A 17,395-nucleotide genomic window follows, 5' to 3' on the forward strand; every position below is an offset into this window, starting at 1 on the left:
AGAGGGCGGATTGGGACGGAGCCCGAGCTCGTTTGAAAGGAGCAGGAGCAGGAGCGAGCGCAGTGTGCTGGCCGACAGGCAGGGAGGAGGCCTGAGCAGGCAAAAGCGACAAGCGGAGCGGAGGATTTTTATGTAAATGACAAATAACTGTTTAGCACTAATCCCCACCTGTTGTTTAAGGAGAGCCGCTGCTCAGGGGGTCACTGAGGAAACTTCCGCCGTCCAGTAAATGTGCAGCGACCGAGACTTTTTCTTTTTCCTTTAATTTTTTTATTTTTTTTAATTGCGAGCTGCTAGCCTGCCTAGCTAGGAATGAGTGTAGGACGCTAGCTGGCTTCTATAACTAGTGCATTCACATGGACGCCAGAATGGACGGAACCATAAACGCGTTTTCTATCCCGCGGTTTATTTAACACGCCTTTACCGAAGTGTCAGTGAAATTATTTGTATTTTATTACCATGTGCACTTAGGCGGCGGCGGCGCTGCGCAAAAAAATCTAAATCCAACACGAACATCGATGGAGCAGGGGCGTTTTGGTTTGAGCTAGCTAGCCCAGCTAGCCGGCCTGGCTGCTCCACCACCAGAGCACAAAGCGCGAAAAGAAAGTAGTCGCACCACTTTTTATTGTTGTTGTTTTTTTAGACTGTTTTCATAGTATTTGGAGGTGCGTATCGGGGGGAAATTCAAAGCGGCTTCGTTTAACAGCAGGCTGTTTGCTTTATGTTGGGGAGCAGATAAAGCTAGCTAGATCAGCTAGCCGAGATTGGCTCAGTGTTTCAGCGCCCGGTCCCAATGAAGGAGTACAAAGTGGTGGTGTTGGGCAGCGGTGGCGTGGGCAAGTCCGCCCTGACCGTGCAGTTTGTCACTGGCACTTTTATTGAAAAATACGACCCGACCATCGAGGATTTCTATCGGAAAGAGATCGAGGTAGATTCGTCTCCATCGGTGCTGGAGATCCTGGACACTGCAGGAACCGAGCAGTTCGCGTCCATGAGAGATCTTTATATCAAGAACGGCCAAGGCTTTATCTTAGTTTATAGCCTTGTAAATCAGCAGTCATTTCAGGTAAGATCTGCCCACCCGAACAAATGAAAGTATTGCTTTTTAATCATAACCAAGCAACACGTATCTATACTGCTGATCTGTAAATATAGTGAGGAAATGGATATGATCACTTAATGAATTATCAATACATCATTTTCATGCAACTGAACTAAAAGTACACAAGGATTGTAGCACTGAAAACTCTTCCCTTTGTGTCTGCTTTTCCCACCAGGACATCAGACCGATGCGTGACCAAATAGTTCGGGTGAAGCGCTTCGAGAAGGTTCCCCTCATCTTGGTGGGCAATAAGGTGGACCTCGAATCTGAGCGCGAGGTCGCCGGGTCTGACGGCCGAGCCCTGGCACAGGAGTGGGGCTGTCCGTTCATCGAGACCTCGGCTAAGAGCAAGACCATGGTGGACGAGCTCTTTGCAGAGATCGTGCGCCAGATGAACTATGCCACTTTGCCTGAGAAACAGGAGCAGTGCTGCACGGCTTGTGTGATGCAGTGAGGTCCCTGGCCTTACCGCACACTCCACAGGTATGTAGGGTTTGTTTAGATAATGCTTTCTGACTTCGGAGCAAAACCAGACATGCATCATTCCATTCATGCCATACACAATTTATCCTCAGGATCCTTTCAGTGTAGTTTGGAACGGCCTTTTGAATATCCAGCAAATATCCACATGCCTTTATTAGGTTTAAAACAGACTCTTATTTGGTTTGGTCACAAAAAATATTCAACAGATTCCCTGAAAGCAGTGTAGGAGGCGAAATAGAATATGGTCTGTGTACACAGGCGACAGGTGCGGTGCAAAAATGGGCAGAATAACAGAATAAACATAAAAGTTGATTTCAGGAATGTTAAGTGAGAGGTTTCTGCTCAAACCAAACACTACTTGATATATGCATAAAGAATGGTTAGAGGATTTGGAAGAAAAGCTCTGCACATCTTTGAGATCAGTCTCTCTGCTAGATGTAGACTTTGTGGTTCTCTTGTTCCCCACTGTGCAGGCTTTACACCAGAGCACTGATCTACTGAAGTACGAAACTAGAATGATCACTAGGCATCACTTCTTCTGGAAATTGTAACCAGACAATGAGGAACTGTGGGGGAAATGAAACAATACACAAATCAACACATTCATGCTAGTAAAGTGCGTGGGAGGACATAGTGCTTACCTGCAGCATACTGTTCAACTTGGCAGTCTTTTGAAACTTGTATAAGCAGAAAAGCACAGATAATGTATTTACAGTGGAATTGGGCTGATCTCAATTAGTCATAATTGTCATGGACAGGGAAAAATTCAGGAAGCGCCTTCCTCGTATTGTTTATAACATCGTGCAGTATCAGGAGTTGAACAATGACTACAGTAACCTCACTCAGTTCTGAGCCGATCTCACACTCATGATCTGGATGAAATAAACCTAGTCAGAATCGAAACTGGAAAAAAATAAAACCTCACGATTGGGGAAGAAGACAAAGCAGTGCTGTTTGGCTTTACAAAGACAGTACAGTGTGGCAGACAGGCTGAGCATGGTGACTAACAATACCAAGAAGCACAGTGACCAAGTACAATTGGTCAGCAGCTTTCTATAGAGAACGGCAGACACCGTTAAATCTGTCTGACTTTAAAAGCAGAGAATATTTAACAATGCTAAGCATAACGGCAGAGAATAGTTTTATTTCTAAAAAAGGGTAAATTACTTAGAGAATATTGAACAAGCATTGCATCTGTGAGAGGAACACAGGAAGTGCTGTGCTCACTCAGTCACAGACACAAGCCCACATGTTCCTTACTAGACTCTTAAGTTTCCACAAACCTTACAGTATTGTGATTAAGTTTTATAGCTTCAGACTGTAATTTGTTCAGCTTTGTACATGGTCTTCATATTTCAATCTTGTGACTATAATGATTTATTTATTTTTGGTCATTCTAGGACGTTATCTATAAATTGTTAATGAGCAAGCTATGTATGTTTGTTTTTGTTTTTTTTAGCTTCTGAAACAAGCACTAAGGATTAATTTTGCGAATCTGTAAAGCCATTTTTGTGTCTTATCGATACACTGTGAACTGTAGACATATTAGTGGGTCATGTATAGTTGTAATGTAATGCATGAGAGGATCCAGTTGAGGATGGACTGTTTCTCCAGACAGGCTTGGCTCTGTTATCATTAGCTCGGCCAAAGAATGTGGCATGGCAAACTAAACTGCCCGAGTGCAGCGAGGGACTGATGAAGCGTGAAGAAGCAGCACAGTCTAGACGAGTGTCAGGAACAACAGAGCAGGGAGATTCCCAGCAGAGAGAGGAAAATCCGACGTCCTGAATGACAATTCGTGTTCCAAAATAACAGGAAACCAGTTCTCCATCTGTGACATTGTTCTGTACTTTACCAACTTCTTGTTGTAGCAAGCGTTTTCTCTTTTACACATAAGAAAATGATGTTTAACAAATGATCCAATAAAGAAACTTGGTTTAGTGGTCATTTTGTTGGAGATTATGGAGAGATTCTCAATGTGCCCTAATACAGGATGTTTGGGAGTTTTTTTTTTGTTTTTTTTGACCATGAGTTCTCAAACTTTTCCAGTCAGTCTCCTTCAACTGTAAAATATCCCCTCCCCAAATTAAGACTCATTATTTAAATGTCTACAATATTATTTTGATTATTTATTGAACATGTTTTATTTGTGTAAACACTGTGCAGACAGGGCACATTTAGATCGAACACCATTAACAGGATTGAATTTACACCAATTTAATTCCACTGACTACAATAACTCAATAATTGTACAAATTTTCTTCGTGACCTAAACATATATTTGAAATATTTACAAAAATTTTGTTTTGAGATATTTAGAAACATATTTTTGGTCTGTTATTTGTCTTTCATGACATTATTGATATTCATAGACCTATGTTTTGTCAAATGGCAAATAATTGATTGTGTGTTCTTGGTTTGTTTTGTGCAGCCACAGCACCTGGCAGGAGGCCCTTTTGAACCAGTGTCTGCTTCAGTGATGTTTTGACCCCATGAGCCACACCAGTGTCACTGAGCCGTCTGAACTCGGACTGATGAGGTCACTTGACAAGCCTTGGTTTTGCTGCAGCGTAAAGCAGGGACTTTGAAATCTCTGACTTTCATCGGTGTCTGTATTGTAGAGCACATTATATAATACAGTATATACACAGTATACTGGGTGTTTTTTTGGGAACTGCATGATAAGCATCAGTGGGAGGGCAGAGGACTTTGGATACAGGGCCAAATGTGACAGGGCTATTAATATCTATTTTCTTAGAGGGGGAATTATGTTATGTATGAGCAGGATTTCTGCCACCAGTAAAATGCTGACGGTGCTCAGTTGTACATCCCCATGATTTTCTTTTAACATTTTATGTTTGATATCTACTTTTAAAGTGATAATAGCCATTACAGAGGTTTGAAACCTGGACCATCTAACTTTGCGTTCTTTTATTTTTATTTTATTTTTTAAGACTACAGTATGTATGCTTTTTTTTTTTTCCCCTCTCATAATAGTATATTTATTAAAATGTTTAATTACAAAAATGGATACATATTGAATTTTTATGTTCCATTGGCCTTTTTGCTTTTTGTGACCGTATGCATTGTTTCTCAAATGGAGCATTAATGACGCCTTAAATGATTACAGTTTCAAACTTGTGTGTGTGAAGTTCATGTTTCCTGTCGCCTCTATTTCTCTCTCTCTCCCTCTCTTACACATGTACACTAACACATCTTTGACTAAATCCTCAATCTATTATATGGTCTTAGGGTTATGGTCTAACTAAATCCTTAGTAGAACCAGAAGATATGACCACAATTTTGCATTAAATTCTCTTATTAATATATAACACTGAATTGGATCATGCCATAGTACACACTTTTGATCTTTAAGATCTGCCACATCTACTTTGATCAAAAGATGCAGTTTATTTATTGGTGCCTTGAATAGTGAAGGCTAGAACAGACTTACTTTACCCAGTAATTTAACAGCATCCCTATTAGTGTTTTGACTTGGGCACAGTCTCATTGTTTAAGTAGTATCATCAATTTCCAAAACATTAGCTGTACCATTAAAAACTGTTCAAGCCAACACTAGTGGAGAAAATGTAGCAGCAAAATGACATTACAAAGAGCAGAATGTCTTTCCGAAGTCGACAAAAGGACAATAACCTTATCAGCGAGGCTACAAAAAAGATTCAGAGCAGCATTGAAGGAGCGGCAGGAATGTCTGCCAAGTACTGCTCACACATTGCACTGCATCTCATATTCTTCCTGTCTGCTATATAGAGTTCGCTGAAGAACATACAAGCCCACCTAAAATTTGCCACAATGTGTTCAATTATCTCAAATGAAGTGAACAAAATACTGAATATGGATGTTTTAAAAAGGCCTAGCTCTAGATCCTATTGAAAACATGTGGGATGACTAGAAGAAAGCTGTGCCCAGGACATTTGAGCTTACTCTTATAGACTTTAATCATTTTTGCTAGGAGAGTGATTGCTTTATCACAAAAAATGGAGAGGTGTCTCAGAAAAAACTGAAAATATTATTTTGAAAAGTTTTAACCTCGTTAATGCAACTTAATGTACAGTTTTCAGATTTCAACCTAACCACCAATGTGGAAAAGTGTATCATTGTTTTTTGTTGTTTTTTTTACTTCATCTATTTATCTAGCTAAAATCAAGTAGGGGTGTGTAGATTTTCTATAACCTATACAATACAAAAAAACTAATTCAAAACAACTAAAAAGTTGTTTTGAATGAGTTTTTTTGTATTGTCACTTCCAAAAAACTAGATTACCCTGTTTATTCTTTAAATAATTAAAGTAATTCATTCATTCATTCATTTTCTCCCGCTTATCCGTTATTCGGGTCACGGGGGCAGCAGTCTAAGCAGGCCCCCGCCTTCGACTGCTGCCCAATCCTCACAGCACCGTCCCTTACGGTCCCTCCTGCAGGTGGTGATTCCACAGGAAGGCGGCCCCACGTCACTCCGACGTCACGGACCTTGATATTTCCCTCGTAAGGGACCCCCGGAGCATAGAGGGTTAAGGGCCTTGCTCAAGGGCCCAAGAGTGGCAGCCTGGCGATACCGGGGCTTGAACCCCAGACCTTCCGATCGGCAACCCAGCGCCTCAACCGCTGGAGCCACCACTCCCCCATAATTAAAGTAATTTAAATTAATGTGTGCCTAAAATGTTGTACATTTTTTTAGATTTTCTTATCTAAAAAAAAAAAAAAAAGATCCAGTTATTATTCTCCACTCCATTAGATGGCAGTGTTGTATCAGTCTGTAGGATAATTGCCAACACCAATCCTTCAGTTCATTAGCTGGTTTATTTTTTATAGAGGGCGTAAGTAATTTTACTTAAAATATTAAAACTAAACGATTTATCATGTTAATTAATAGACAGCAAACCGTAAATATGCGCAAAAATAGAAAAACTACTATTATTGTGAAGAGGACTGTGTGCAGAGGCTCCGCCATGTTTGCTGAGTCTGATGGTTTCTTATGTTCCTGCAGCTGTAAATAATCCCAGCACTGATACAATGAAAACAGTTTTTGTGACAGTTGGAACAACTTCGTTCGACGACCTGATAACCAGCCTGAGTTCCGAAGAAGTTGTAAAGGTAGGTAGTTTTTGTTAAACGTATATTAGCATCTACCAGGTAGTAAATGATAGCTGGATACAGAAACATCTTTATCTACTGGACACGTGATTAGAAATTCAGTAAGTAAAGCAACATGCTCGAGCTAAAATTATGCAATTTTCACGTTATTGTCTATTTTTTCTTCATTTCCAACCCCAGGCTTTAATACAGCGAGGATACACGGACGTGGTGCTCCAGGTTGGCCAGGGTTCCTATGTTCCTGATGCACACAGCTGCCCTGGACTGAGACTGCAGACTTTCCGATTTAAAAAATCCATCGCTGAAAACATTCAGAACGCGCATCTGGTCATTAGTCATGCTGGTAAGAAGATAAACCTGGTCAAATCCATAAACCTTCTTTTTAAATAAGAATGTAAAATTCACTTTAGAAAACAGAGATGTGCAGGTGAGGGACATGTTCTATTCCAAGAAAGTAAATATAATAAAATGTGGAATTATACTATTAATAAACAAATCATTACTATTTAATCTGTTATAATGTCATTTATACACAATTCTATTCGTTCGGATGTAATCCATGAAATGCAGAGAGCTTTGCCTCACGTCGAATTGCGCAATACCATTCACACTGACTGAGAATCTCACCAATATACTGTTTGTAGACTCCTATTTGCGTGTCATCGCCTTTCAATAATAAAAAACAAAAGTTCTATGAGAGGCAGCCATTACCCCTGCCGCATGGGGGCGGCAAAGAGCACGAGTACTGATTATTTTCAATTCCATTCTATTTTGTTTGTCTAGCACTCTTAACAATGGCCATTGTCCCAAACAGCTTTACAGAGATAAGGAGATTATACAATCTTAATTAATAAGTTTTACCCCTTATAAATCAATCCCCAATGAGCAAGTAGAGACTGTGGCAATAAAAAAATTGCTTGAGATTGTATAAGGAAGAAACCTTGAGAGGAACCAGTCCAGATATATTTCAACCTTCAGACATCAGGAGTTTATGAAATGCTGAAACAAGCTCATCTGGCACCAAAAGCCAGGCCATGGTTAAAATTGTGGGGAGCATCTCGTTTCTTACCCTGATGTTTGATGTAAACATGAAATGAAATGGTTTCTATTAAAGAATGTACATTTTAAAGATTGTGCAGATTTGCGAGTGTATGTATGTATGTATGTGTGTGTGTGTGTGTGTGTGTGTATATATATGGTATAAAGCATGTATTTTCAAGTTTCCCATTGCTATTTTAAACTTATATAATAAATATAGCAGTTCAGCATGTAACAGTAACCTAGAAAAAAAAGATTATAGTGAGTTGCTCACTATACTGTGCTAACACAAAAGAAAAAAAAAAATCAACACGGTCTAGGTTTTAAGATTGATAACACATGAAAGGAAGTTGTGGTGACTAGCTCTCTTGGTGTGTAGAATTGAGAAGTGCCTGCCTGGTGGAACCGCTGAAACGGGGTTGCCTGGGTGGGTGGGGTCTTGGATCAGTTTTTTGGCTCATGTCCTCTAGTGGTAAACAAGTCGTTAATGAACTTGAGTAGGTGTACAACATTCTTCTGAGCACAACAGATTACTTTTTTGTAATAGTTTCACAGAGTGAAAAGAGGAGGAGGGGAACCACAGAGATAGAGGATGTAAGAATTATTTTGAATGTCTCTGTAAAACGTAAGAATTCTCTTGAATGTCTCTGTATCTCTGAACCATCATTTTGAGATATATTGATGTTCCTCATCCTTTCAAAGAGAAAATTTCCCCACGGCCTAGGCATGTGATGATCTGCCCTGAAATGTGAAAGGGTTGAAAGTGCTTACATTGGTGCTGTAGATAGACAGAGGTAGGTGCGATTGTCAGCCTCTGTGGACAAATCTCAATATGTGAGGGATCAGCTACAGGATTTTGTGCTCATGCTGCAAATTGTGGTCCATTTATGCAGCACTCTGACACGTCATTTTTTTTTTTTTTTTTTTTTTTTTTTTTTTTTTTTTATGAGACCCAGAGATATCCTCAGCAAACCTGATTAGTTTGACCTAGTGGTTGAAAGGAAAACAGTATATAAAGAATATAGTAGTGGAAAGAGTACTCACCCTTGAGGTGCACCAATACAGACCAATAGTGATCCGTTAGAGTCCGATGAAATATTTTCTTATCCACACATACTGCCTCCTGTTTATAATTAATTTAGAAATCTACTGACTGATTTCAGGTGGCACATCCACCTGGAGAAGCGTGGCATGCAGTGATTTAGGGGTGAGGGTATGAAAAGGTGAACAAGTGTAAGTCCAAAAAAAACAAAAAAAAACAATTGCAGCTTAGATACCAGTGTTGTCCAGAGTTAAGGATCCTGATTGGGGCTTGGGTTCATAAAAAAATGAAATTGGCAATTTGGTGTGGCTTGATCGGGGGTTTTTTTGTAAGCATTTTAGAATCTGTTACACGGTGTTCTTCTGGTTTGTTTAAAACTGAGGTTATTATGCCTTTCTAGGTGCTGGGAGTTGTCTGGAGGTTTTAGGAGCTGGAAAGCCTCTTCTTGTCGTTGTTAACGATAAATTAATGGACAACCATCAGCTGGAGCTAGCCAAGCAACTGCAGGCTGAAGGTCATCTCCTCTACTGTACATGCAGGTTTGGGTCATGTGGTTCTCTTACATCTATTCACATACACCGATCAGGCTTAACATTATGACATCAGGCTTAACATTATAACATTATGTGGAATATATTAGACAGCAAGTGAATATTTTGTCCTTAAAGTTGATGTGTTAGAAGCAAGAAAAGCGAGTTTGACAAGGGCCGAATTGTGATGGCTAGATGACTGGGCCAGGGCATCTTCAAAACTCTTGTGGGATGTTCCCTGTCTGCAGTGCTCAGTATCTTTCAAAAGTGGTCCAAGGAAGGAACAGTGGTGAACCGGTTACAGGTTCATGGGAGCGAAAGCTGGCCTGTGTGGTCCGATCCAGCAGACAAGCTCCTGTAGCTTAAACTGCTAAAGAGGTTTATGCTGGTTCTGATAGACAGATGTTAGAATACACAGTGCATTGGGGTTGGGTAGCCACAGACCCTTCAGGGTGCGCATGCTGAGACCCGTCCACTGCTGAAAGCACCGACAGTGTGCACGTGAGCATCAGAACAGGACCACGGAGCGATGCAAGAAGGTGGCCTGGTCTGATGAATCATGTTTACTTTTACATCACGTGGATGGCCGGGTGCGTGTGCATCACTTAACTAGGAAACACATGGCACAGGATGCACTATGGGAAGAAGGAGGGGGGCAGTGTGATGCTTTGTGCAACGTTCTGCTGGGAAACCTTGGGTCCGGCCGTCCATGTGGATGTTGCTTTGACATGTCCCACCTACCTAAGCATTGTTGCAGACTATATACCCTTTAATGGCCTGTGGCCTCTTTCAGCAGGATAATGCACCCTGCCACAAAACAAAAAGCTTGGCCTCCAAATTCTCCAGATCTCAATCCAATCAAGCATCTGTGGGATGTGCCTGACAAACAAGTCCAGATCCAAGATCTGCTGCTAACATCTTTGTGCCAGATACCACAGCACACCTTTGGTTGCAAAAGTGGGACCAACACAACATTAGGCTGGTGGTCAGAATGTTAAGCCTTAACGGTTTATATGCTCCTTTATCCAATTGTCATGCATGCTCCTTGTACATTCTTTAGTAATTTTTTTATTAGGTATACTTTGCTGACTGAAGCCTGTAGCGTTTCTGTGCTATAGAATTTATTATTTTAATTATCTTATTGTGTCATCTTTATATTTTCCAGATTACCCTTTTTTTTGGCATATTTATCTGATTCTTAGTGCCAAAAGCTTATTTGTATGTGTGCATGTGATATGTTAGGAAATCACACACTAATCAGCAGGTTTTAATGGAATATAAAGTATACATTTTGCATATTATATAGGCCTCAGGTTTCAGAACCTCACTTTTTTTTTCTTTCTTCCCTATTTTAGCACTCTTGCAGAGACTCTGCGTGACATGAACCTGTCCACACTGCTACCATTCCAGAGTGGCCAGCCTGAAAACTTTGCCCAGTTTTTGGACAAAGCAGTTGGATTTGTTTGAGAAGTGCTGGATAAATCAGTAGGGAGATGAACTGCACAGCAAACCATTTTTAGTAAAATAGCAGACTGCCACTGATTTTATCAGAACAAAGACTGTGACAAACTAATCAAAAAGGAATATTGTATTGATCCTTTCTTATCTTTACTATGCAGAAATTGATTTCAGTAGCGACTATATAATGTTATGAATATTTCTTTTAAAAAATGATTAATAAAGTATTTTTCTGTTAAGACCGTCCCACTCAAACGTCTTTTCCTTGAACGGACTACGTAAGTGTGACGCAGTCACCTAACACGTGGGAGGGAGTTTAAAATGCAGAAGCATGTTCTAACCTACATCCTCCCTTGGGTGAGCAGAGTCTGTTACAGTACTCTCTCTTTTGCTCTCTCTCTCTCTCTCGTTGTTTTTTTTTTTTTGTTGTTTTTTTTTTATGAGCACGTTATTATGATTTGTTTAATAGTGCCTGTGATTGTATTCTTTTTTCAAGGATGCTGGTCTAGTAAGTCAAAAATACTCTTTAATTAAACAATTATGGTTTTAATGATTTAATAAGTTCGGTAACAACATATAAGAGCGGTTACCAGATGTTTAAAATGAACCAGTTAATTGTAAATGTAGTACAGTTTTACAATATAAAAAAAGAAATGTAAACAAATTTAAAAAAGATATATATTATTGTCATTGGTTTTGAGTTCACCCTCAGTGAAAATATAGTCTGGAAAGTTTGGAGGGGATTCCCCCTGTGTCACTTGACATTACGATTTGTGCTGATTAACAAACTATTATTAAATTTTTCTTTTTTTTACAGTTGTGTATATTTATATAGCAACTGCATGTATTTGTTTGTCCGGTGTAACATCTTTAAGCTATAGGCTTTCCGACATGGAAAAGCCTCGAGCGGAAGGTTTTATGGTTACATGAGAGTCAAAATTTTGTATTAATTTATGGGAAAAAAAAACGGTGAGTAAGCGTTTTTGTAGCTGATACAGTGTAGGTGGGGATTCAAGAGCTGTCTTTTTTTTTTTTTTACAGATATTTCCCAGCATGCAATTATAACATGTTCTTTAATTCATTGATTTGGCACGTTTTATGCTGGATGCCCTTCCTAACGCAACCCTCCCAATTTATCCTGGCTGTGCAACCCTAATAGCTGGGTTTGTTCTTTAATTAATAATTGAGGTAAAACCATTGTCAGGTTACAAGAAATAACACACTTTATGCTGTTATTGAGGAAAAATCAATGTTTTGTCGCTAAGGTTTGGGCAGCATCACACTCCTTGTTGGATTGTATTCTCATTCGGGTGTGACTGTAGAGACCAGTGGAGCATTAGCACTAATAAATACCGACAGATACCCATTTCTTATTTCTAGTTGGATGAATTTGGCTCTTCAGTATTAGATCCGTTAACAGCACGATACCAGCATTCTGACTTCTGTTTCCTTTGGGTAAAAGACTCAACCAAAATTTCCATACGTGTTCTATTGTGTTCTGGAGATCATATCTTGTATTCCAGGTGCAGATGTGAGCTGTAACAGCGTGGATTCCAATGTCAGCATCAGCTGTTTGATCATCAATCTCGAGTATGTCGAGTGTAACTGGACTAAACCACAGATGCAGCAAACAAACTACACCTTTAGCAGTTTGTGAGTTTGCGTACCACAGCTTTCATCGCAGCATCTTCACCATGGTTGGTCTCTTTCTGTTATTTATTGCTGGCATAGACATTAATGCATTTCTTGCTCATTAGATTTGGGCGTGATCCGCAAGTTCAAGAGTGTCAGGAGTATCTTCGAGAGCAAAATCACAACGTAGGCTGCCGGATTCCTCTTAATGACTCGGAACGGCGGTTTCATTCTTTTGATGCAAAGCTCTCCGATGGTGGAAATCAGTCCATCTGTAAAAAGTACCCAGAAATGAAAAAGATAGGTAAGAGAGAACATCAGAGGGACTTTATCTGATGTGCAGCTCTGTTCTTGCCGATTTATATTATTTGAATTTCAAGTGATTTGTCAAACCTATATTGTTTATTTCAACAAATAAAATGAGCATGCTAAAAATTTGTTAGGTTAAGAAAACTATTTTGAAGTTATTCTGGAGGAATATAAGATTCATATGTGCTTCTATTTTACATCCCATCTCACATTAAGTCCCCCATTTACTGTTCTAATAACCTTCACTAAATTTCACTAGATGTTGGAGTGGAGATTTGTGTGAGATTTATTCAGCCACAAGGGTGTTAGTAAAGTCAGGCCTGTGGTTACGGTCAGCATTTCAATTCGTTCTAAAGTGTTCAAAGTGTTCAGTAGTGTTAAGGTCAGAGCTCTATCGCAGTGCACATAAGACAGGGGTCACCAAAGTGGCCAGGTAGCCCGCAAGGACCACATGAGTAGCCCACGGGCCTTTTCTAAAAATAGCTGTTTCCTAATTTGTTGAATCATTGTTGATAATTATTGCGAAAAAATCATTAAGATGAATATCATTTATTATTAATAATAACATATAGTAAAAGGTAAAGTGAGCAAATATGTTATTTCAGATCAAACTGAAAACTGTGTGTATCAAACTGGTAGCCCTTCACATTAATCGGTACTTAAGAAGTAGCTCTCGGTTTCAAAAAGGTTTGTCACCCCTGACATAAGATCTTCCACTCTGACCGATGTAAATCATATATTCACTTTTTTCCAGGGGCATTGTAATGCTGGAACAGGTTTGAGTTTCCTAGTTCAAGTAAAGGAAAAATGTAATGCTACCACAAGCAAAGATATCATGTAAAGTTGGGTAACAACTTGTGTTAACAGTTTGGGGAAGAATTCCACACGGTTGGAAAGTGTCAGGCTTCCAAATACATTTGTCCCTATATTGTGTGTTTCTCATAGAAAAAGCAAATAAATCTTTATTATTGAGTTATTATTTTGATTACTGCGCTTTTAATCCTGACCTCAGTAGCAAATGTTGAATTAATTGTAATGATAATTGTAATAAAAATGTGTTCTGTGAGAAAATGTTTGAGAATTCAGAGACCTCAATTAATAGTACTTACTGTTGTCCAATGTTGAAGAAGGCCACTTTGTGAACAGTTGATTATGTTCATGGATTTATTATTGAACGTAATCCACATTTTTGGATTTTGATTCATATGTCAGATGCAACTTTCAAGCAATTTACAATATTACCCCTTTAGCTCTGATGGACTGCTGATTAAGTGTGTGCTGTTTGTGTGTCCAGTGAAGCTCCACCCTCCCTCTAACATCTCTGTGAACTCAAGTAGTCGAGAAGGAGAGGTCTGTGTGCGCTGGACTATAAGCAAAATCAAGCCTCATTGTGTGAACTTTACAGTAGGCTATCAGAAAGACTCTGGCCTATGGAAGGTAAGCAGCCTGGCTTAATGCAGAAATATTACTGTAAACGAGTACAGGTTTCCTCGTTTTCAGAAATCAATGACCTGTGCATTCATGTGAAGTAGGGTATAAATATACAGGGTAATAATACAGTGAAGAGCTAAAATGGATGGATATATAATATAGGACAATATATGGAGCGAGTAGTGTTGCCTTCTCAAAGCTTCATGATCCTGAGTTCAAACCTGAACTGCTTAGAATGTTATGTTCTAATGCATGTCTGAGTGTGTGTGCGCTTGTCTGTCAGTTTGTCTGTGTTTGTGTGTGTGTGTGAGAGAGAGAAAAAGAAAGTAAATCTGTGTCTGTATGTCTAAATATTCATATCTGTCTGTCTAGGTGTGTGTGTGAGAGAGCGTGCAAGAGTGTGTGTGTGTGTGTACATCAGTTTGCTATTTTCTACGCTCCTTTCACGATGTGCACATTTCCTCCCTGCATTTATTTGGAATTTATTTAGCATCTCTCCTTTTGACCCATACAGTTCTCCACTCCAAAGAGCTCGACTTCATTCTGCGTGTCTCCTGTCTCCAGTGGAGTCGTTTATACATTCAAAGTAAGAAGCGGCATCTCGGATATGTGTGGACCTTCTAATTTCTGGAGCGACTGGAGTGATCCAGTACAATGGATCAACAATGGTACCAGTTTGTGGAGATGTTCAGTACAACGCCAAGAAAAAAAAAACATGTTCACCAGTAATCTTGTTGTCTCATATGTATTTATTTTTAGAAGGAGATGTGAGTTTGGGACAGCCTCAGTCTTTTTGGCATATATTGGGAAGTGTAGTGGCAGTCATAACCTTCATCATCCTTGTATTACTGCTGATCTATAGCGAACGGTAAAGCGGACACTCAGATTTACACATATTTAGTGTTTTGCCTGTTTGTTTGTTTTTTTGTTTGTTTTGTTTGTTTAATTGCATCTTACTTTTTTACTTAAAGTATTAGAGTTTCTGTGGCACCTGACCCAACCAAGAGCCTCCAGGATTTATTCAAGAAATATAATGGCAATGTTGAGGTATCTACACATTCTATCTACTTTATTGTTACTTGCAATGGTTTAACCCGAAACTTTTCCCTCACACCATTTTCCATATCCTTCTCTTCAGAGCTGGGTTTATATCTCCAGAGAGCTGAAGGATGCTTTTGATCCAGATTACACAGAGTCTCCATGTGTTGTAAGTGAACCAAGTCCCGCTCTTGAGACTAAAACTAAGGACGTTCCTACGGAGCAGCCTGTCTCTTAAACCTGGCGTACTCTCTTATTGCTGCTATGGAATCCAAGCCACCTGGGAGATTTACATTTTAACTTTACTTTATTTGGCTGCTCTTTTAATCAGAGACTGAAGCAGGATGAACTTAATTCAGATTTTTTCATACCGAACATGAGTTTACCTAGTCATTATAAATGTATGTGATCGTGCTACTTATCCAAGTTAATGTTGGCAGTGCTCGTGCTTCATTCTGCCTTACTTGGATTAGAAGTTTCTCTTCTGTTCCACATGTTTCTGATGGTGAAACACCACCTCAGCCAAACTGAACGAAGGCCTGCTATAGGAAATTGTTTACGGCAGTAAGTAGCAGGGGTTATTTAAAAGGCTTGTTTTTCTTTCTTTTTTTTTTTTTTTTTAGCAGATGTACTTTATTCTAAATAATAAATGTACTTTATTCTAAATAAATAAATAACTGATGTTTGATTTGGGCGTCTCTACTGTTCTCTACTGTGATAACAGTGCAGGCATTATTAAGAAGTGGAGTGCTTCTCAGTTTAAATTTGACCCTTTATGGAGAGTAGATATCATCTCAATGTGGAAGGTGCTACTCTCATTTCTGGTATCAAAAACAAGCCTAGTCAAGGCATTGCTGAGGTGTTACTCAGGTTTTTCCATATAAAAATAATAGGTCTGTACCCTGAGCTAAACTTAATCAAAAACTGTCAGAAATTCCCACACGGTTTGTGCAAGTAATCAGGATAAATGCCAGATTTAGGGCACTGAATAGTGATCTGAGGCTAGCCTTCTAAACTGGCCAAGGAGATTATTTCTAATGATACATTGACATTACAAAGTAATGTGTATAAGACTTTTGTAGTACTCCTTTATAACTGTTTATGAACATAGGCAACAAGGAACCGATTATGATTTTCGGCAGGAATTTGCAGACCTCTGGAACGTGGTATCATTAGAAACAAAAAAAATTACTGGAAACTTCAATATTTATTTTAATCAGAATATAAAAAGACTTTTTTAGCAGAAAAAAAAAAAGTCTTTTTATTCAGACATATAAAAGTGAGTAGCAGGTGAGCTGCATTTCAGTGTTTGTGTAGATACTGTGGTTTGCCAGTACAGGGCAGAGGAGGTCTATCTTAAGGGCTTCGTGTGTGTGTGTGTGTGTGTGTGTGTGTGTGTGTGTGTGTGTGTGTGTGTGTGTGTGTGTGTGTGTGTGTGTTTGGGGGGGTGGTTCTTAAGGTATGTGTCCCAGGATTCGGCTGTAGGATGGCAGCTGTCTTCCAGTTCTTTTTTTTTTTTTTTTTTTTTTTTTAATATAATTTGGGCCTCCAAATCTGCTAATATTCCCCTCTGATTAAGAAATATATATTGCTAAATAAACGAATAGTCAGTGATTGTGATATGGTTTGTTTAAGCAACTTGGAGCAATTCTGAAATCAAGGCAGTTCTTCCTTTTCATGACTTGAAGAAAATGTATTCGTGCTGTATTTGGGCATCCGTATTGCGAAACGCAGCTGTAAGATTACTCAGCGACACCAGAAGAAGAGATTTACAACTGACTGAATCTTAAGCCAAGAGTGAAGAATGTCCTACCAGCCTTCACTCCTGGCCAACATCAGTCACATGATGAAGCAGACCAGTCTCAGATGTCTTTATGGTTATAAACAGAGCCTTAGTGGTATGAAATAATTTACCAGAATATAAGTGTTTTTTTTTTTTTTTCTTTTTTTTCTTTTTTTTGTAAAACCCTGAGCTCTACTTAGTGCGCTAAAGGGTATACTGTTGATATGGTAACCATGATGTTATTTACAATTAAAGCATGTTTTGATTCATAGCATAGACCTTTTTAAAAGATCATTTTTTTTTTATTAATTTAATCATCCTTTAAGGTTAAGGTATACATGTAAGTAATTAAAAAGATGAATAATGTAATATTAATAATGAGACATTATTCTATAATTTGTAAATCTTTGCCCGATGACCTTTCATGATCAGTTT

At 39.0% G+C, this 17,395-nt stretch overlaps 3 protein-coding genes across 5 annotated transcripts; all 3 read left to right on the plus strand.

The window, feature by feature from the left end:
* Nucleotides 1-162: 162 nt before the first annotated feature.
* rap2c (RAP2C, member of RAS oncogene family) lies at nt 163-4,722 on the plus strand. Its single transcript, XM_083561729.1, has 3 exons — nt 163-1,066; nt 1,278-1,585; nt 4,017-4,722. The coding sequence occupies exons 1-2, from the start codon at nt 794-796 to the stop codon at nt 1,554-1,556; spliced, it is 552 nt and encodes a 183-aa protein (XP_083417855.1). The 5' UTR covers nt 163-793; the 3' UTR covers nt 1,557-1,585; nt 4,017-4,722.
* A 1,619-nt stretch (nt 4,723-6,341) lies between these two features.
* LOC310736301 (UDP-N-acetylglucosamine transferase subunit ALG13) lies at nt 6,342-11,006 on the plus strand. Of its 2 annotated transcripts, XM_083559725.1 has the most exons (5): nt 6,342-6,422; nt 6,593-6,699; nt 6,880-7,042; nt 9,180-9,318; nt 10,665-11,006. In XM_083559725.1, exons 2-5 carry the CDS (start codon nt 6,619-6,621, stop codon nt 10,774-10,776), a joined length of 495 nt encoding a protein of 164 aa, XP_083415851.1. In that variant the 5' UTR covers nt 6,342-6,422; nt 6,593-6,618; the 3' UTR covers nt 10,777-11,006. The 2 variants fall into 2 exon arrangements, with proteins under 2 accessions (XP_083415851.1, XP_083415850.1); XM_083559724.1 differs by lacking the exon at nt 6,342-6,422 and having other exon boundaries at nt 6,499-6,699.
* On the plus strand, nt 10,993-15,865 carry il2rgb (interleukin 2 receptor, gamma b). 2 transcript variants are annotated; one of them, XM_083559723.1, is made up of 8 exons: nt 10,993-11,124; nt 12,291-12,420; nt 12,525-12,703; nt 14,003-14,145; nt 14,654-14,807; nt 14,899-15,007; nt 15,111-15,186; nt 15,278-15,865. In XM_083559723.1, exons 2-8 carry the CDS (start codon nt 12,389-12,391, stop codon nt 15,413-15,415), a joined length of 831 nt encoding a protein of 276 aa, XP_083415849.1. In that variant the 5' UTR covers nt 10,993-11,124; nt 12,291-12,388; the 3' UTR covers nt 15,416-15,865. The 2 variants fall into 2 exon arrangements, with proteins under 2 accessions (XP_083415849.1, XP_083415848.1); XM_083559722.1 differs by having other exon boundaries at nt 11,118-11,275.
* Nucleotides 15,866-17,395: the final 1,530 nt, after the last annotated feature.

The sequence above is a fragment of the Silurus aristotelis genome (assembly GCF_946808225.1).
Source record: "Silurus aristotelis genome assembly, chromosome: 14".
NCBI classification, from domain to species: Eukaryota; Metazoa; Chordata; class Actinopteri; order Siluriformes; family Siluridae; genus Silurus; species Silurus aristotelis.